Source organism: Lodderomyces beijingensis, assembly GCF_963989305.1.
Source record: "Lodderomyces beijingensis strain CBS 14171 genome assembly, chromosome: 1".
Taxonomy (NCBI): Eukaryota; Fungi; Ascomycota; class Pichiomycetes; order Serinales; family Debaryomycetaceae; genus Lodderomyces; species Lodderomyces beijingensis.
Window position 1 is genome coordinate 2,614,069 of NC_089970.1, and position 17,937 is coordinate 2,632,005.

Sequence of the window (17,937 nt, forward strand, 5' to 3'; positions counted from 1 at the left end):
TAATTCAGTAGAGTTACGAACCATGGACCTCGATGAGAGCCAACATTGGGCTGTAGCTATTCTGTTTCAGAAAATGGCTCCGTAGAGAACATGTTGTTGCAGCAGCACCCGAGATAGGACAAGCCATCGTGGAGGAGCCAGGAACCAATCGAAAAAAAAAACGGCCTCGGTCCGAGTATCGGCAAGCCGAGATCTGAGATAGCCGGAATGCTCGTGATATTCTGTTTCCCACTACAACCACGTTGAAGAGAACCCAATAAAAAAAAAAGTTTAAAGGTCCGTCTTTTCTAGAGTCCAGTTGTGCCAGCTGTTTTCCGCATGGGCAAAGAGATGCAAGAATCAAACTTGTTTAAGCCAATCACAATTGGCGAGGTCACTTTGAGCCATCGAGTGGTGCATGCGCCAACATCGAGGTCGAGGTCTACTGGAGATGGCAGCCATATCCCAACAGACTTGATGCTTCAATACTATGATTCTAGGTCTAAGCACGCGGGGACATTGATCATTTTTGAATCGTGTTTGGTGTCGCCTGATGGAGGATTGGTCCCCTATAAGTCGGGAGTTTGGAACCAAGAACAATGCCGCGCGTTGAAGGTCATTACAGACCAAATCCACGCCAATGGAAGCTTTGTCTCGTGTCAGATATTTGCTCCTGGGCGTGTTGCCAACATCAAAGAAATGAAAGAAAAAGGTCTCCTTTACTCGGCTCCGTCGGTGATTTTCCACGCGCAAAGCCATAAAGTTGAAAGTGAAAAGTTGCAGTATCCCCTTTGTGAATTGAGCATTGACCAAATCGCGCGGATTGAAGACGACTTTGTGCAAGCGGCCGCTAATTGTCTCGACTTGGCCGGGTTTGACTTTATTGAGCTCCACGGCAGCTCCGGCTTCTTGATCGAGCAGTTTCTTTCCCCGATTTCAAACACCAGAAACGACCAATATGGAGGGTCTCTTGAAAACAGATGCCGGTTCTTGTTTGAAATTATCGACAAGTTGATCCGCAAATTGGGGAGCTTAAGCAAGGTTGGCATACGATTGCTGGCGTGGTCGGAACACTTTGGAATGATCTATCCAAAGGGTGTATATGACGTTCATCCTCCACTTTTGTTTTGCCAATACGTTCTTGACCATTTGGAAAAGCTCAAGAGACAGGGCTACGAAATAGGCTATGTTTCACTAACGGAGCCCAGAGTTTCAGGAAACAACGACCAGGACCCCAAAGACAACAGCAATCAGTCGCTCGTTGACCGATGGAGCGGGAAATTGATCAGGGCAGGCGGATATGCCTCCAACTATAAATCAAACACCGCGACCGCGACTGCCAACGCCAATACTTGTTTGCAACAAGACGTCAACGCCGACGATAGAACTTTGATTGCATTTTCCAGACCATTCACCTCGAACCCGGACCTAATCACGAGACTCAAGAATGACTTGAAGTTGGACAATTACCAAAGAGAGTTTTTCTACTCTCACCTGTTGCAAGGATATTTGACTTTCGGAGATTACGTCGACGACACAGAAGGCTCCAACAGCTTGCCTTATTCCGAAGATGAGTTGCAAAGAGAAGGAACTCCTCTTGTATAGCCCTAAGGTATCACGCCTCTGCATCTCTGCGTCTCTCAATCTCTCTATCAGACGTGTTGGACAGTTGAACCTCAATGTATTCGCGTGTCTCTCTCTTTCTCTCTCCTTTGCATACAAAAAAAAGGCACCACCTCTGTTCAAGGTGATTTTTTCTTTTTGTTGCAAACAGGGACGTGTTGTTGCCTTTCCATTCACGTCAAAGCATCCATTTTTTTTCCAACAACGTAGATGCATTCAATCAGGCAACTGGAACTGGTAAAGTATCGACTGAAGCTGTGAAAACGGAGTCATAGAATGGAGGTTTCCGACTCTGAGGAAGAACTAGCGGTGAACTACAAGGAAATATCCGTTGAACAAGTAAAGAAGCTCTTGGCCAGATCCCACGTCGCCGATAGTGAGGAGTTTGCAAGACGATTGGAGAGCAGTCTCGGTGCTCCTGTTGGGTATTTATCAGACAATGTTTCCAAGAGCCGGCTGGAGCTGCCAGGTGCGTTTCTCGAAGACCACGAAGCTGTCAACTTGGTGGAGGATGAACATAACCTCCAGGCATATATAAACCGCCTCAGAAGTGGGAGAACTCTTCGACGGCGCAACTTTGCCAGCACGCATCCGTACCTTTCCGACCAGGCCTACTACTTGGGGCTCGCCGATGTCAACTATCTCAATGAGTTGTACGAGGAGAATGACCATGACATCGAGGCTATCGTCAAACTATTGAACTACAACTACATGGCCTTGAAAAGACGGTACCCCAAGGATGACAAGTATAAGCAGAAGACCTTTTTTGCCATAATTGGCAAGCAGTCGAAATGCACGGGGAACGAGGACTCGGACGCTCAAAAAATCGGCGAGCAAGTGGCAGAAAATTCGCAGGCGAGCTGCTCTCCCAATAATGGACTCATTGAGCTGTTCCTGTCGCAGTCGCGGCCTTTAGAGTACGAATACGATCTGGACCTGGAACTGGAACTGACTATCGTGAGAACAAGAACGATGGTGATATCGGATACCAGCGACCTTGAACTCGACGTTGCCAGCGTCAACGGCTTTAGTGAAGGCGACGAGAGTGGTAATAATAGCAGTAATATTGGTGATGTTGTTATTATTGGTGATGATGATGATGGTGGTGGTGGTAGTGACGACGAGTTATACGTTCGAGTTGGCGGTCGTTACAGAAAAGAAAAGTCTGCATTGAGAGGTGTCCTACCCGAATCGGCGAAGCACCTACCTCTATACCACCAGCAATCGAAAGGAAAGACCCATACCCAGGTGCTGAAACCGCGTCCTGACAAGAGGAAAGGTTTAGCTGTAAAGAAAACAATAAGCCGGTACCGATCCAAACCAATACAGATGTTGGATTTTGTCGATGACACAGAGATTGAGCTTGAGTCGGAAGGAGGTCGTTATCCCGATATGCTATACCAAGATGAAGTGCCGCATATAGTTGTTGAAGAACTAAGCTTTTCTGACTCTCATTCACCGTCAGAAGCCGATACTAGTGACACTGAAAGTCTATTTGCTGCAGACGATTTATTTGCAAACGAGTATGGATTCGACGGCGTGGTGGATGGTGAAGCACAAGAAGATGACCGTGTGGACCACATGTTGCTGCACCAGCCTCGTAAAAAGCCAACTACATCAGCCAGCCGCGAGCACCGGCGAGCTGATACACTGGAGTTGAAAATGTTGTCGTCGCCAGCTCCGACTATCCGCCGTGATTATACAACACGAAAAGCTTCAGTCCAAGAAATTTTAAGAGGAACAGCAAGCTCTGCTTCGAGACAAAGCACCACCACAAAAAGAAGCAGAAGCACCACCACAAAAAGAAGCAGAAGCACCACCACAAAAAGAAGCAGAAGCACCACCAATAACAGAAGCACCACCAGAAACAGACCAAAACATGCAGCTAATTCTGTTTCCTCTTTTTTTGCAAACGCTCGGCTGCTGGGTGGTCAGGACATTTACAAGGCTCTTCTGTCCAGGCGCTTTCGCGAAACTCAATCAAAGCCCAGAGCAAAGAGAGCAGAGGCATCTTCTCGCTTAACCAATGTTGGTTTTTTCAGAAAACTGGGAGCATTCAAAATAATGGGCAGAGATCCTCGCTCGTCCACTGTTGTGTTCGAAGCTGAAGTAGCAAACGTAGCAAATCATCCGATGACCCCTGTTGCTGGGAGAAGCGCGTCGACATTTCCTACGTGGAATATCGAGACTGGTGGAACAGGATCACTTCAACCAAGATTTGATCAAGGGTGCATCGTGAATGATATGAGACTTCGAGAACTTAAAAATTCCAACAGCGGCAAACAGTTTCATTCCTTCAAGGAGCCAGTTCTTTTGAAGCTTCAAGGAAAAGATCTCACACTCACCATGTTGGATGTCAGTCGAAGCAGTGAGCTCATTCAGCAAGCTTTTTTGTTCTGGGCCAAAGGCAACAGAGTCGTCGTCCTCCAACTGCTGGACTTTTACCAAACTCTCAAAGGCTTTATTTCATGGTATCTAATTCTGCAGCACCCGCCCTCCACCCAGGAGTGGAGCTTGGTCGATAGACTTATTTACAATATGCAAAGAGCTGCTACAGAACAAGATTTTTTCTACCTCCCGTATTTGGTATTACTCCATTACGTCATGTCCATTACAGCGGAGATTAATGGTGGTGGTTTTCACGATAGCTCTTGCTCCTACTCATTGCCTCAAATCGGGACCTGGTATTGGACAAAACTTTTTACAATTTTTAGTCAAGAGAGATACGAGAGAATGAACTACGCAGCTGGAAACACTTCGCTATATTCTGAGTCATTTTATGTCATGTGCACGGTATTAGATTTGCAAGGTTTATGGTGCAAGACGTTGGAGGGGGCTATAGAGGCGTGCACAAGTGAACATTACGACCAGATGCTAGAGGTGACCTTTAGAGTCTGCGCATCTTTCAGGAAAAATGTATTAAACTGGCAGCCCTTGCTGAAAGCGTTGGAGAGAATCCAGGATTGGGACGGGCGTGACCTGAGGATGTTACGACGATATCTTGAGATTGTAATTTACATGAATCAACGCCGAGACTGGCCGTTGGAAGAGAAAACCATTCTCCAAATCTACAGCAATTTTTCATCGAGAAAGTTTGCCAACTATCCCAATGAGAATGGCTCACTTGAAAAGTTTGATAGTTTTGATGGAGCATTTGAAATGGGCCATCGTTCCACCTGTTTCGATGGCTTCTTGCACATCCTTCGACTTTACATTTCCAGACAACAAAAAGTGTCGCAGATAAAGAGGCTTGTCATCAAATTGTTTGCTTCTGCCGAATCCAATTACAACAACACTGCTCATAGTCGTTCCATGTTCACCAACCGGTTCAAGCTTATTCTATTGCTTTGCGAGATGACCTCAATCGATCTCCGAACCCAAATTGACAGCATGGTTTTCGCGGTGGCAAATGTTGATGATTTTCAGTTTCTTCAAACGGTCATCAATGGGATTTTTGTTGCTACGGAAATCACATTGTTTAAAAAGATGAAAGTCCCGTGGTCTGCGTTGGAGTTCATGATTAAGAAGATACAATCGATGTTTTATGCAAAGCATGGCGCCAGAAAATTATGGAGACATTCCATGAAGCGCCTCACGCACGTAGTGGACTCGTGCAAAGACGTTGAACTGGTTCTCTTTTTTCTCCCCTTGGTGGAATTTTTGGACAGCCCCATTGCGGAGTGCAATGAAGATGTCGCGAAATTGTGCTGTAAACTTGTCCGACCCTTGGTGGCTTCAAAAGCTGTTGTTGCCAGTGACCCAGTCTCCATCAACGTGGTGAAAAGTGCATGTCGGTCTGCTCTAGAATCATTGAGTCAAAAGATGTCAAGACACTTGGGCGGGAAAAATCTCAGCGAGGCGACTTGTATTGAATGCGGTGTCGAACTCTTTGTCAAAACATCTTATCTTGTTGATTCCAATTGGGATAAATTGTTGATGCAGACCGTTTACTATCTAGGAAATCAAGCGACCAGAGACCATTTTGAGTTTTATTTTTACACTCAAGTGATGCAATTTGACCCATTGCGAAACCACGAGGAGCGAATTGTGCGAGCAATCCTTCGAAATTTGCTAAACACGCTGCTTCAAGTATCCCCATACCTTTCAAAGTTGTTGTCCACGTTGAACAAGAACTGGTCCTGGTTCAAGGTCAATAAATTCCTTTTGCAGCAAGGAACCAGAGCAAGCCTCCTCATGGAAATACTCAAATCATGCGAAAAGCGCTTTAGCGTCGGCGTTATGACGTCGATACTTTTGCAGATTTTGCAAACTATACATCACCTGCTACGGCAGAATGAATCCGTGCCTTGGTTTAAAGACTTGTGTCGTGAAATAGTGCTCGAGGTGTCCAAGTTGGGGCTTGCGGGGAAAGAGATTGCACCTGTGACGCGTGATGTGATAATCAGGTTGGACATGGAGGATTCGGAGTTGCAGAAACTTCACCAAAGTGGTTTGACGTTTGAAGAGAAAGTGGTGATGGCGAGATCGGAGTTGAGCGAGCAAGATAGACCCGATGGTCCATTCTGTGGGTCTTCGGACCTAGCGATTTTGTGCTCACTCATGCGTGGGTACGTGACCAGGACTGATGATGCGAAACCATGGCGACCGATGTACTTGTGTCTCAGGGCGTTTTCCGTCAACTGTTTTTCTACCCATGGCGTTGACTACAGGGACGACAATTTTAGGCTTTTCTTTAGCTTGATGCAGCACATGGTTGTTTCCACTAGCATCGACATCCATCATCATGATGAAAACGAGGACTACGACAAAGCCGTTTCGATGATATCTGTTCTCCTTTGCTGGTGCCAGGAGATCCTACTCGATGGATACAGGATGCCCGACTTTATCCACGATTTACAAATGGCACTACCTCATTGGCGATACCCTAACCCATGCACGATTAATTTTGCAATAGACACTGTCGACGAGATGATTGAAAAGTTCCGCTACGGCCAGCATCACGGGAGCTCAATGCAAGAGCTGGAATTGTTTTTGGATTTTGATTTCGAATTCTAAACACTATAAAACGTGCTTATTTGCATATATACATACATATATTTATATTTATATACAATCACACTAGGTCTCGCTGGCTTTTGATCAAGGCAATTTCAGACTCGAGTTTATCTCTCGCTTTCTTCACTTCCAACAAGGTAACGACGGCCCGCAACAACTCGTCGTACTTTGCCATGGTCTTTCTCGTAGGCATGATCGGCTTCATCGCGCTCCCGCCCGCGGTTGGTATATCCAACTCTTGAAGAAGAGCACTAACCAGCTTCAACACGGATTGTTTCTGCTGCAAACCTGACATTTTCTGCTGCGAGCGCAACGAGACGCCCGGGGTGAGTTTCTCCGTGCCGTGGTAGTGCAAGCCGTACGCTTCTTCTTCCTTCTGCGTGAGCTTCTTCATTAAGAGCTCGTGGATTGCGTTTGCTTCCTGCTTCACCGCGGACGTGGTGTGGTAGTTTTGCTTGAGTAAGCTTGACAAGTACTGCTGGAGCTGAGTTTGGAATACCCGGTCTCTTCGGATGGACGAGGATGCCGCTGGTGGAATGGGGGGAGGCACGGGGTCCTGCGTTGTGATTTTCTGCTGCTGCATTTTCTTCTTTTGGTGCTTATCGAAAAGCATGAGGTTGTTGTATAAGTTGGTGATCCCCTGTGATGATTGGTATTGGGCTACGTTGTGTGCTGATTGAGGCGAGTCGAGCAACGCGAGCAAGTTGGATCGCTCCGTGAGCATTTTCTTGGCGGCGAGCTCGAATCTGCGCGCTTCAATCACGAGCGACTCCTCTTCGGCGATTTCGGCTGGGGTGCGGAGGAGGAGGTTTTCGAGATATTGTTTGCGGTCCACTTCTTTCTCCTTGGAATATGAGTTCAAAGCGTCGATTAAGCTGTCGTGGGTGTTTGATTGTTGATCTTGCAAGATCTTGCTGCATATGTGGTAAAAATGGCGCTTCATCTCTTCTGTTGTCCTGCGTTGCGGGAACCGGTCCTGGATCACGGGCCATTTCAACTCGAATGTCCGACATAGATCGAAAAGCTGTTTTGTTTCTTCGTAGCTCCATTCCGGTGTCATCTTCGCCAGCGTTGGTGCTAGAGTTGACGCCAGGTCCAGTTCACCGTTGGGTTTTTCCTTCCTGCTTGCGTCGTTTTTAGTGCCTGCATCCACACTCTCGTCCTTAGCATCCTTCTTCTTGTCACCATCATCATCATCATTCTCCTTTCTTTTCGTCTCGGCTTCTTTTTTCACCTCATCGCTGTCTTGCCCTTGGGGCTTCATCAACTCCTCGTACGTTTCCTTATCAGGCAAAGCAGGGATGTCAACATGCACATCAAATTTCTCAAAATAATAAGGTTTCAGCATCTCCTCTTCCAGCGTGAGCAAACTTTCGGAACCTTTAACCCAATGTAGAAACTCGGGACCGTCGTGTTTCGGCGTAAAGTGTAGTTTTGTCCAGGGGCTGGGCTTGAATGATTTCCGGTCTTTGCCATGTGACGCTGGAATGAGGCTAATGGGAGGTGTGTTGGGTCCCACGAGATTGTACAATTCTCGAGCCATGCCAGTTAGTGGTTTCTGCGAAGCGTCAACCGCGGCAGGCGATGCGAGTTTCTGTTTTTTCTTTGCTGGTTGCGTGTCATTTCTTTGGATGTTGAGGACGTCTAGTATATCCTCCGTGGACATTTTCTAGGGGACTGGGGGGGATATTGATATGTTGTTTGTCTATCGTAGCTGGCTTGAGAGCTAGCTGTGCAGGTGAATGGTATATCGCGTCGTTTTTCTTTTTTGGCTTGGTGGTTTGGGGGGGCTGTTTATTTCGCGACATTGATGAGGGAAATGTGTCACGTGATTTAACCTGCTCGATGCAATTGCTAGCAAGTAGGTCATAACTCAAGCAAAATTCAGGACAGGTACAGAGAAGACAAATCAAAAGCTACAGCTAGTAATTTTGGTTTGCCAATTTACAAGAGGTTCGCCATTTAGATTTGATAAATCAACCCAAAATGATAGAAGGGACGAAGTGCCATCAAACTAGTTTTTAGGCGGTTCCAAAGTCTATCATATCATTGCATCAATCCAATCAGGGAACAAACTACCTAAATCCAAACTGTTCAACAAGTCAACAGTCATGCTATCTTCCTTATTAGTAGTGCGCTCTTCCCCAGAGACCAAATGCAGTATATGCATAGACTTCTGCTCAATGTTGCCATAATCGTGCATTTTGTGACGAAACTCATCATCTTGCACATCAGCGATCCGCGCCAACATATCCTTTAATTTCTTCATCGTTTCGATCCATTTCTGGCCCAACCCCCACGTGTTTTTCCAGCTTTTCAATGTTTCCAACGAATCCTTAGCCATCTTCAGAAAGGTTTGCGAGATGTCCTCGTTGAAATGCGCGCGCAAGACCTTGCTCGGGTACGCGGCAATGTACAAGCTGGTTGAGCCAGTGGTGAACACTTCAAACCCCGTAAAAGGAGCAATCACCATGAGGTTTATCGGTTTCAAAGTCTTGGTTATCGAGTCCAACGCTTTCAAGCTGTTGAAGAGCTTCGTTGCTTGGTCTTTCCACCAGCCAGCTGGCAAAGACTCCGGCGCCGAGTAGAAATACTCGCGGCATAGAAACACGCGGCATAAAAAGTAGAGGCCGTGGAAATAAGCAAACTCCGTCGCCAGGCCATTGGCGATGTGGGCATTCATTGCTTCGAATCGGAGATATTGCGGAAGGCGCTCTTGGAACATGTCCAACTCGACGCCAAATTTGTAATAAGGAGATTCCTGGTCCCACGGTGCTCGTCGTTCGAGTTTCCCACCCATCTCCCCGACCCATTTGGAGATGTTTCTCCATATTTCAAATAAATAAACCATGTATCCACAGCAGGACACCTTGGCCAACTCCACGGAGTTGTTCTTTTCAATAAACTGCGTTACATCATCTCTAAAGCTCTGTTCTTGTCCAGTGCCGAAAATGAAGCTCTTTTCATCGCACGGTAGACGGACTTTGACGTCTTTTAACTCAATGCACGATTTGCTTCCGCGGCCGCTGGCGTTGCATCGATCCATCAAATACACGCTCCACATGGTTCTCCGTCGCACTTCCAGCTCCAAGAAATGACTTTGGTAGGTCAAGTCGGGGTCTTCTTCGTCCAAGCCCAAGATCATCGCCATGCGCGCCGCGATCCCCAGATACATGTGGCTTCGCGACGCGTTGCCTTCGCCCCATTCATGGCTGCTCAACACGCACAACGCCTGCACTTTGCTGAAGGTGGGAGTTTCAAAGTCTTGGCCCAAGATTCGCTTTGCGTGATATCCGAAATAGTTGGAGGAGCTCGAGGCTGATTCCGGGGTGAAGGTGTTGTTTGGGTTTGGCTGGAACGAGGCGGCGTTGGCCTCTTCAAACGTGCCGTAGCTTTTAGGGAGTGTCGGGTGTAGTCTTGCGCATAGTGCGAGTATGCCGAGGAGCACGATCGGGGTTGGTTCTAGAAGCGAGGTTGTTGGGGGCGGGTTCTCTATAAACAGGGTCGGGTCGAATTTGTCGCTTTGCAAAAATGAGATAAATGACGGTTTATGGAAGAGGCGGAATATGCCCGTGTATTGGTTGTTGAAAAAGATTTCAATTACCTCAAGTATGGTCTCCTTATCTGGTAAAGTCACCGTTATTGGGTTTAGTTGAGGTTCAGCCCTGGCCAGTTTCTTTCGTTTCAATTGGGAGTGTTTCAAAGTGTAGGTGCATTTGATGTTCAAGTTGTTGCACCGTTGGCACGTTGCCATGTTTGAGTTGTTGAGGCATTTGAGCTTGCTTTCTCGGCACGAGTTGCAAGCGACGCTAGCTCGCTTCAATTTCACGGGTTTGGATATGGAAGACATGGAGGTGGTTTATCATGATAGTAGACGGGATAATCAATGTGACCGGGGAGGAAAAATAAAACGTATATATAAAAAAAAAAAAATAACCACGGACTTATTTGCGGAGATTTATCAAGGTGTTTATACCTTCGATATAAAGGAAAATAACCGAGGGAGGGGAGGCATGGGAAGAAGTCGATATGTGATATTAACCACGCGGGCTCTCAGTCTGCCAGGAAAGAATATACTTGAAAGAAGTCAGTCATCAGCCTTCGGGATATATTGATAGTCGAGAAGTGCCTACCAAATTAGGTCCGTAAGATGCGCTTTTCTCTTTTCAAAAAAAAGAAAAAGAAAGAGAAGAGGACAAGCAGACGGTAGAGAGGGGACATGTTGTTACTCGTATTTTGTTTTGTTTGAATGGAATTCTGCCAAATATAAACTCAACTGTGAGTGTTTGTAGTGCAGCCCATTGGAAAACAACGAGGTTTCACTTCCAGTTCCTGTTTCTGTCTCAGGACACTAAATCAAAAGTCTCGCTAGCGAATAATAAAAACGATAGTAGGGACGATAACAGTAATGATGGAACGTTTTGCAGGAATCAGTCACTCCTAGCTTTCACCAGTTGACTTCGATGATGCTGCGATTTAGTTTGTGGCTTTGGAGCCGTCTTATTCAACACTGCATTGCGGTGAAAATCCATGGGGTTTTAGCAAAGTCGGGACTCAGACCAAGTCTACCCGAGCCGAGCCGAGACGAGCCGAGCCGACCGTAGAACCACTCAATAAAGCTGGCTATAGCGAGATTACAAACTTGAGTCTACAATGTCGGGCCAAATGAGAGTATAAGGTCATATCGTATAGCACAGCTCCTGTATTTTTTTTTTTGAACCTCGTATGGAATCTTTACCTGAAAAGATTGAAGGTTGGTGGTGAGAAGGTTATTCCAGCCGCGCCAACTGCATCCCATCTGGGGAGGACTTTTCTTTCCATTGCATTATGAATTTTGGGTCCACCTTGTCTGATGTTTACCCTGCATTGGGAATCGGCCCCAAAATGAGGATACTATTTTGAAATCTCAGGGTTGGTTTTTTTAGGGGGCGCTGCCTGAAGTTGTTTGGATTGGTGCTGACCTCTCAAAACTCCTCAGGGGTAGCCAGTCAAACAAATGATTTTTTTTGTTTTTTTAATCACAGAATGTTGCCACTAGCGAGGCAACGGCAATATGAGGTTGTCAAGACAAAAGAGTCACGATGTTTCTCTTTCAAAAGAAAAAATGCCAATGAATGGCTCAATTTCATCGGGCCGACCTTCAGGACAGGGGCCTTGGAAAACCAAAGTAGGCAATTCTTCCTCTTCGCCTTCTCCTCCTTCGACATCGACATTCGCATTGGTTGTTGGCGGCTGGTCAGTTTCGCCGTTGGATGCCGAGTTTTCATTTTTCCCCTTGATGCTCGTGAAATCGATTCTCAAATTTGAATCTTCAACAATGATGTATAGTTTATACTTCTTGTCGATGAGATCGCTGCTGTTGTTGTAGTGGATCAACCCCTTGGTTGAGCCGGTGATGAGCCCCATTGTTGAGCCGATGCCCATTATGTTTGTCCCTTTGAGTCTGATGTATAGCCCGCTGAGACCAAATGGCGAGCAGTGGATTTCCAAGTCGCATTCGTTGGCGTATTGGAATGTGATTTGTTGGTCGGCCTGCAGCGTTATGGTAGAAGCTGGCGTCGAAGTCATTTGAACTATGCGCTGAAAGTAAAAAGAACGTGGTGGAGTTCTTGCTAGTGCTCTATATATTTTTGAAGGTTTGGTTACTCTTTGATACAACCAAGAGGTAATTAACACATATTTACGAGATTTCTCGGATTCAAACTTGAAATTTTTCGTCTATTGTTTTTTTGTTTTTTTTTTGCTTGAGATTGAGTTGAACCTGAATCTGGGCAACGAATCTGAGGTCGAGCCAGGAGGAAGGCAAACTACGTGAGAGTTGCTGAATGCCACACCGAAAAGCCAAAGCGTTGATTCAGAATGCAGCCGTCGCTTTTTTTTTCCCTCTTCCAAGACGGAGCTGTTGTTCCAGAAAGTTGCTGCAAGAGTCCGGCTAAAAGGGAGAAAGATGTTGCGCTAGATGTCGTCCGTTAGAGCGAGAAAGACAACTATGAGCAGTATTGGCTGTTGCTATACCACCTAACGGCCCCTTGATTCCCCATGCGAAATGTACATGGGAAATGCAGACGAATCACATCGGCCATTAGACTGGTATCAGCTAGTAGTTAGAGCCAGTTGGTTGTAAAAAAGAGCCGCATTTAACGATTGGGTGTTGTTGGGGCTACCACCTGAGTGTAACATAAAAAACTGCCGCTAGATGGTCCACAGCTAACATAGTAGATAGTGTGTAATAGTGTGTAATAGTATGTAATAGTATATAATAGTATACAATAGTATACAACGGTATATAGCGCACAGAGCATGGAGTGAAATTTCGAACCTCGGTAAAAAAAAAAAAAAAAAAAAAAAAAAAAAAATATTTCAACGTCGCGGAGAGTATGTGCTGTGGAAGAAGAAGGCGGGGGGTAGTGCAACATTGTTCAGAACCCAGACAACAACACCGACAAGAGCAGTCAAACAGGAAGTTGATTTCTCTCCGTTTGCCCTGCCTGGAATGCGGCCACCTCGGATCGAGCTGGGTATGTCTCGTATGGGGTGCTTCTGCCGGTAAGTTCTATCTTCATCTACGCCAATAACATCAAAACCCATTCTTGCCCCCCTCCCCCCCCCCAGGAGACGGTTGGCTGTTGTAATGGGGCCGGAGATGTTGTAGCTGAATCAAGGAATGTGGGGTTGCGGAAAAAAAAAAGGAGCCGGCCTGGGTACTGCATATAAGACCCCGCCGCTTTTTTTTTTACTTCTCCAGATTTCACAAGCGTTGTAGAATTCTCGTTTGCGGGATTGATATATAACCAACGGGAGTTGCCCTCCTCCCCTCCGGTTTTCCCTCTCTCCCCCCTGGGTTGAAACTCTTGCTTCCAAGTCTTTTTACCAGCTCAGCTCTCCAAATTCAATAAAACCACACCGGAAGGAAAGCAAGTATAATCTCACGTAGACCGAACCTATTTATTTACATATTACACAGAGACAGGCCTCAGAATGCAATTTAGTCAAACTAGCGCTGCTCAGAAGCAGAAGTTGTCGCAAAAGAACCCCGACGACGTTGTCATTGTGGCAGCCTACAGAACCGCGATTGGTAAAGGGTTCAAGGGCAGTTTCAGAAACGTCAGCACTGAGTTCATCTTGACTGAGTTTTTGAAGCAGTTTTTGAAAAAAACCCAGGTTGACGCTACCTTGATTGAAGACGTTGCCATGGGCAACGTTTTGAACCAGGCCATCGGCGCGATGGAACACCGCGGTGCCGCCTTGGCTGCCGGGATCCCTTACACGAGCGGCTTCATTGCCGTCAACCGGTTTTGCTCCTCCGGGTTGATGGCCATCTCCGACATTGCCAACAAGATTGCCTGCGGTGAAATCGAGTGTGGTATCGGTGGTGGTATCGAGTCCATGTCGCAATACTACAAAAACTCCATGCCTTCGCCAGACGACCACTTGATGGAAGACCCGGAAATCGTCAACTGCTTGATCCCCATGGGGGTCACCAACGAAAACGTCGCTGAAAAATACAACATTTCAAGAGAAACCCAGGATGAATTCAGCGCCAAGTCCTACAACAAAGCCGACGCCGCTAGGTCCAAGGGCTTGTTCAAGGATGAAATCTTGCCAATTAGATCCATTATTAGAACAGAGGATAAAGACGGGAAACTCGTTGAAAAAGAGATTATCGTGGAAAACGATGAAGGTCCAAGAACCGGTGTCACCGCTGAAGGTTTGAGCAAATTGAAGCCTGCATTTGGCGGTACCACCACCGCCGGTAACGCCTCCCAGATCAGTGACGGTGCTGCCGCCGTTTTGTTGATGAAGAGATCTTTGGCCGAGGCAAAGGGTTACCCAATCCAAGCCAAGTACATTGCTTGCAGCTCAGTTGGTGTCCCTCCAGAAATCATGGGTGTTGGTCCTGCTTTCGCCATACCGGAAGTCTTGTCGAGAACAGGCTTGTCCGTCGACGATATCGACGTGTTTGAAATCAACGAAGCGTTTGCTGCTCAATGTCTCTATAGTGCCGAACAATGCAATGTTCCCGCCGAAAAATTGAACTTGAATGGCGGTGCCATTGCCTTGGGCCATCCTTTGGGTGTCACTGGTGCAAGACAATACGCAACCATCTTGAGATTGATGAAACCAGGTGATTTTGGTTTGACTTCCATGTGTATTGGTACTGGTATGGGTGCCGCTTCCGTCTTGATCAAGGAATAAGTAGCTACTTTTTTTCTTTTCAAAAACTACAAATTATTCATTCTGTATTTTTGTATTGTGTAATTTAGTCTAGTTACTCCAGAAATACGTCTCTAAACAGAAAGGATGAGAAAGAACTAAAGAACAGCTGCATTTTCTATTTAAAATAAACATTGGAACTCTTTCTTTCAGAAACGGGTTCCATGCTCAAGCCATTTTCGGTTTCCTCCTTATCAATAGGATGATGCGCCCGATGCGGGAAATAAACAACATTAACCGGCGGCAAATAGTAATGGCTCGAAATGGGGAAATACTTGTACTTGTCAGCACCACCAAGATCCAACGAGGCAGTAGAATAGCCAGAGAGTTGCTGGTGCTGCTGTTCCAATTTCCGCTTCTTAGCCTCGTCCATGGGCGAGTCCTGATCACTGTCATCATGGCTAGTGTTGGCGTATCTCAATCCATAGTCAAACTCTTCCATTTTATCTTCGTCTTCATCGGTAAAGCCTTCTCGGCCACCGTTCCCATCGGTGTGTGAGTCATCATCATTCTCATCATGGTGATCTTGCTGTAGTTGTTGTTGTTGTTGTTGTTGTTCATCATCGTCGTTATCATCACCACCAACGCCACTACCACTGCTACCGCCAATACCGCCACTACCGCCACTACCGCCACTACCGCTTTGAAAGTTCTTTTCCTTTATCCCATGAGATGCTAGTTGGAAACTCTTTTTGGAATTCGGTTGTCGGCATTTAATCAACATGTCTTTGCGTTCAGCATAAAAACTTGGGTTGCGTCCTCGCACAATAATGGGTTCACTCACCAACTCGGCCAACAAAAACTCATTATTATTAAAACCGGCCCCCTTGTTTAAATCCGTTGGCACATCGACTTCATCTAAATAATCATCATAATAAATATCGGCAACAATGCAACTGAGCTTAATCTTCAAGTGATAGTAGTTTTGAAACGTCAAATTGCCATTGTTGGGAGTAGCATTCTTGAATTGTAGCTTTTTAACAACATAAAACTTGTCGATGCTGCCCGTTCGAGCACTGGTTTCGTCATTCAAGACAACGACATACTCCTGAGCAGTTATCGAGCTTGGCTGCACAATATCATCCTTGGACACGGAGGGCACGCTCTGCAATTTCTTCTCTTTTTCCTTCTCCTTTTCAAGATCTTTTAAATCGTTCCTGATGATTATGGGCACACTTTTGGAATTTGAGATATCCGTCACCGCGTGTACTTCAATCTTGAAATACTTGATGACGCGCGTAGTGGTGTAGCCATACTCGCTGGTTTGCAATTTCAACAGTTTATAGTCGCTGCTTAATCCGGACAACTTCATATTCATCAATACTTGAATATAGTTCCTCCTATAACACGATACAACTTTTGGATCTTCCATTTTGGGACTTGCGCTTCCTCGCGTCACATTGGCTGAGTTTCTCATTAGTTCATTTTTGGTAAAGATGTAGTTGTTGTTATCCGTGTCGTTGGTAAAGAATCGTCCATTTAAAAACCCACTGAAATCAATCGATACTTCACTGTTGGTGTTGTCGACAATCTTGTAATCGTTGATACTGGTCTTGCCCGATTGTTCAAAATCGAGCAATTTCTTCATTTTGGCAGACTTGTAGTCAATGTGGAAATCAAACACTTGTCGAGCATCACGTTTCCTTCCCTTGACTTTTTTCTTCCCGGGGCTTCCAAGTGGGTGCATGGGCTGTTCATTCTCCTTGTCCGTTTCTGGAAGTTGCTGAATTGGCTGCTGTCCGCTATAGCTACCACTACCACCACTACCACCACTACCATTACCACTGTTTATGCCAGTGTTGATGCTGCCATTGCCAATCCAGTCGCCAAGATATTCTCCAAGACCTCGCAAAAAGTTGTTGCTGGCTGTATGCGGTAGTTGCTGGGGAGACTGTAGTTGCAGCAAAGGTCCCTCTTGGAGATATTGCAATTGCGATTGTTGTGGCACCAGCTGCAGTGTTTGTAGTTGGTAACTCGATTGCTGAGGAAAATACTGCTGGTATATAGGGTTGTGGTAGCTGGGGTAATGCTGTAGGTTGATATTGGCCTCGTAGGGAAGATATGGGGTGAAATGGTTGATATGTGCATAAGGTTGTTCCGACTCAACGTCGTTTGAAGGTCGATTGATGAAATTATTGCTGTTTAGAAAGTCCTGATAGCTAGTGGAATTGGAGAGGTTGCCATTGTCTTCCCCGCTCATCTCCTGTCTGCTTGCATTGTCCTTGTTTAGTAGTAGATTGGATCCCATCTGCTTGTTGTGGTTATGGTTATGGCTATCGTTATACTCCGTGTTGGTAGTGGTCGTGGTCTCATTCCCTAGATTAGGTGTGTTTTGATGTGTCGGTAGGGTGTCTGGTAAGAAAAGTGATGCTAAGTCGTCTATTCGCTCCTTCTTCTGTTGTGACGAGCTCATGATATCAGGGTTCTTGGTTTCGGTTGGACTCAATCCCTCTGATAAGGAAAAAAAATCGATAATTTATATCAGCAAATTTGTTGGAATAGTCCAAATGCTCTCAAAGGGGGGGAGGGGGATAGATATACTGATGTGAGATTCCCTTCCTGCTGACTTGCAGCGATTCCGAGTCTTTTCGCTGGAGGTATATGTGCAGTTTTTTTTTTTTCGTTTATTTTCACTCTGTTCGGTGTCTCTGTCTCTTTGGTCCTATACCTGCTAGCTCGGTTTTGGCTTTTTTTTTTTTTATTTTTTTCTGTTTAATTTTTGTTCCCCAAATCTTGCGGAACTATGCCTTTCCTGTATATCTCGTTGATCCTTCTGTTTCTTTGGCCAAGTGCAACAAAGCTGATTCTGTGTATCACACTATCACCACTATGCTGGTATTTAAGCAAAGATACAGATACACTTCTTCAATTTGATAATGAAAGGAAAAAAAAACGCAGAAGAAGAATGTGGTGGTGGTGGTGCCGGTATGTCTCTGTTTCCAACCTGTCTTTCCTCTCTCTTTATGTCTTTCCAAAAAGAACAATTCCAGAAAAAAAAAAAAAAAAAGGAGTTCCTTTTTTTATTCCTTGGTGAATAAATGACCAGATGGTTTTCTGATAAACAACTTTCAGGGGTTGATCGTATGGCAGTGCTCTTTTCTCACT

At 45.7% G+C, this 17,937-nt stretch overlaps 7 protein-coding genes across 7 annotated transcripts; 3 read left to right on the forward strand and 4 right to left on the reverse strand. All coding sequences in view use genetic code 12, as the record gives it.

Moving 5' to 3' along the window:
• Positions 1-318: 318 nt before the first annotated feature.
• Positions 319-1,584, forward strand: LODBEIA_P10640 (uncharacterized protein; the record flags this gene model as incomplete). The annotated part of the gene is made up of 1 exon (XM_066970911.1): positions 319-1,584. One exon carries the CDS (start codon positions 319-321, stop codon positions 1,582-1,584), a length of 1,266 nt encoding a protein of 421 aa, XP_066828002.1.
• Positions 1,585-1,878: 294 nt separating this feature from the next.
• LODBEIA_P10650 (uncharacterized protein) lies at positions 1,879-6,618 on the forward strand (the record flags this gene model as incomplete). The annotated part of the gene is made up of 1 exon (XM_066970912.1): positions 1,879-6,618. One exon carries the CDS (start codon positions 1,879-1,881, stop codon positions 6,616-6,618), a length of 4,740 nt encoding a protein of 1,579 aa, XP_066828003.1.
• A 58-nt stretch (positions 6,619-6,676) lies between these two features.
• LODBEIA_P10660 (uncharacterized protein) lies at positions 6,677-8,284 on the reverse strand (the record flags this gene model as incomplete). Its single annotated transcript, XM_066970913.1, has 1 exon — positions 6,677-8,284. One exon carries the CDS (start codon positions 8,282-8,284, stop codon positions 6,677-6,679), a length of 1,608 nt encoding a protein of 535 aa, XP_066828004.1.
• A 375-nt stretch (positions 8,285-8,659) lies between these two features.
• LODBEIA_P10670 (uncharacterized protein) lies at positions 8,660-10,468 on the reverse strand (the record flags this gene model as incomplete). The annotated part of the gene is made up of 1 exon (XM_066970914.1): positions 8,660-10,468. One exon carries the CDS (start codon positions 10,466-10,468, stop codon positions 8,660-8,662), a length of 1,809 nt encoding a protein of 602 aa, XP_066828005.1.
• Positions 10,469-11,694: 1,226 nt separating this feature from the next.
• LODBEIA_P10680 (uncharacterized protein) lies at positions 11,695-12,186 on the reverse strand (the record flags this gene model as incomplete). Its single annotated transcript, XM_066970915.1, has 1 exon — positions 11,695-12,186. The coding sequence occupies one exon, from the start codon at positions 12,184-12,186 to the stop codon at positions 11,695-11,697; it is 492 nt and encodes a 163-aa protein (XP_066828006.1).
• A 1,410-nt stretch (positions 12,187-13,596) lies between these two features.
• On the forward strand, positions 13,597-14,814 carry LODBEIA_P10690 (uncharacterized protein; the record flags this gene model as incomplete). Its single annotated transcript, XM_066970916.1, has 1 exon — positions 13,597-14,814. The coding sequence occupies one exon, from the start codon at positions 13,597-13,599 to the stop codon at positions 14,812-14,814; it is 1,218 nt and encodes a 405-aa protein (XP_066828007.1).
• Positions 14,815-14,950: 136 nt separating this feature from the next.
• On the reverse strand, positions 14,951-17,245 carry LODBEIA_P10700 (uncharacterized protein; the record flags this gene model as incomplete). Its single annotated transcript, XM_066970918.1, has 1 exon — positions 14,951-17,245. One exon carries the CDS (start codon positions 17,243-17,245, stop codon positions 14,951-14,953), a length of 2,295 nt encoding a protein of 764 aa, XP_066828008.1.
• Positions 17,246-17,937: the final 692 nt, after the last annotated feature.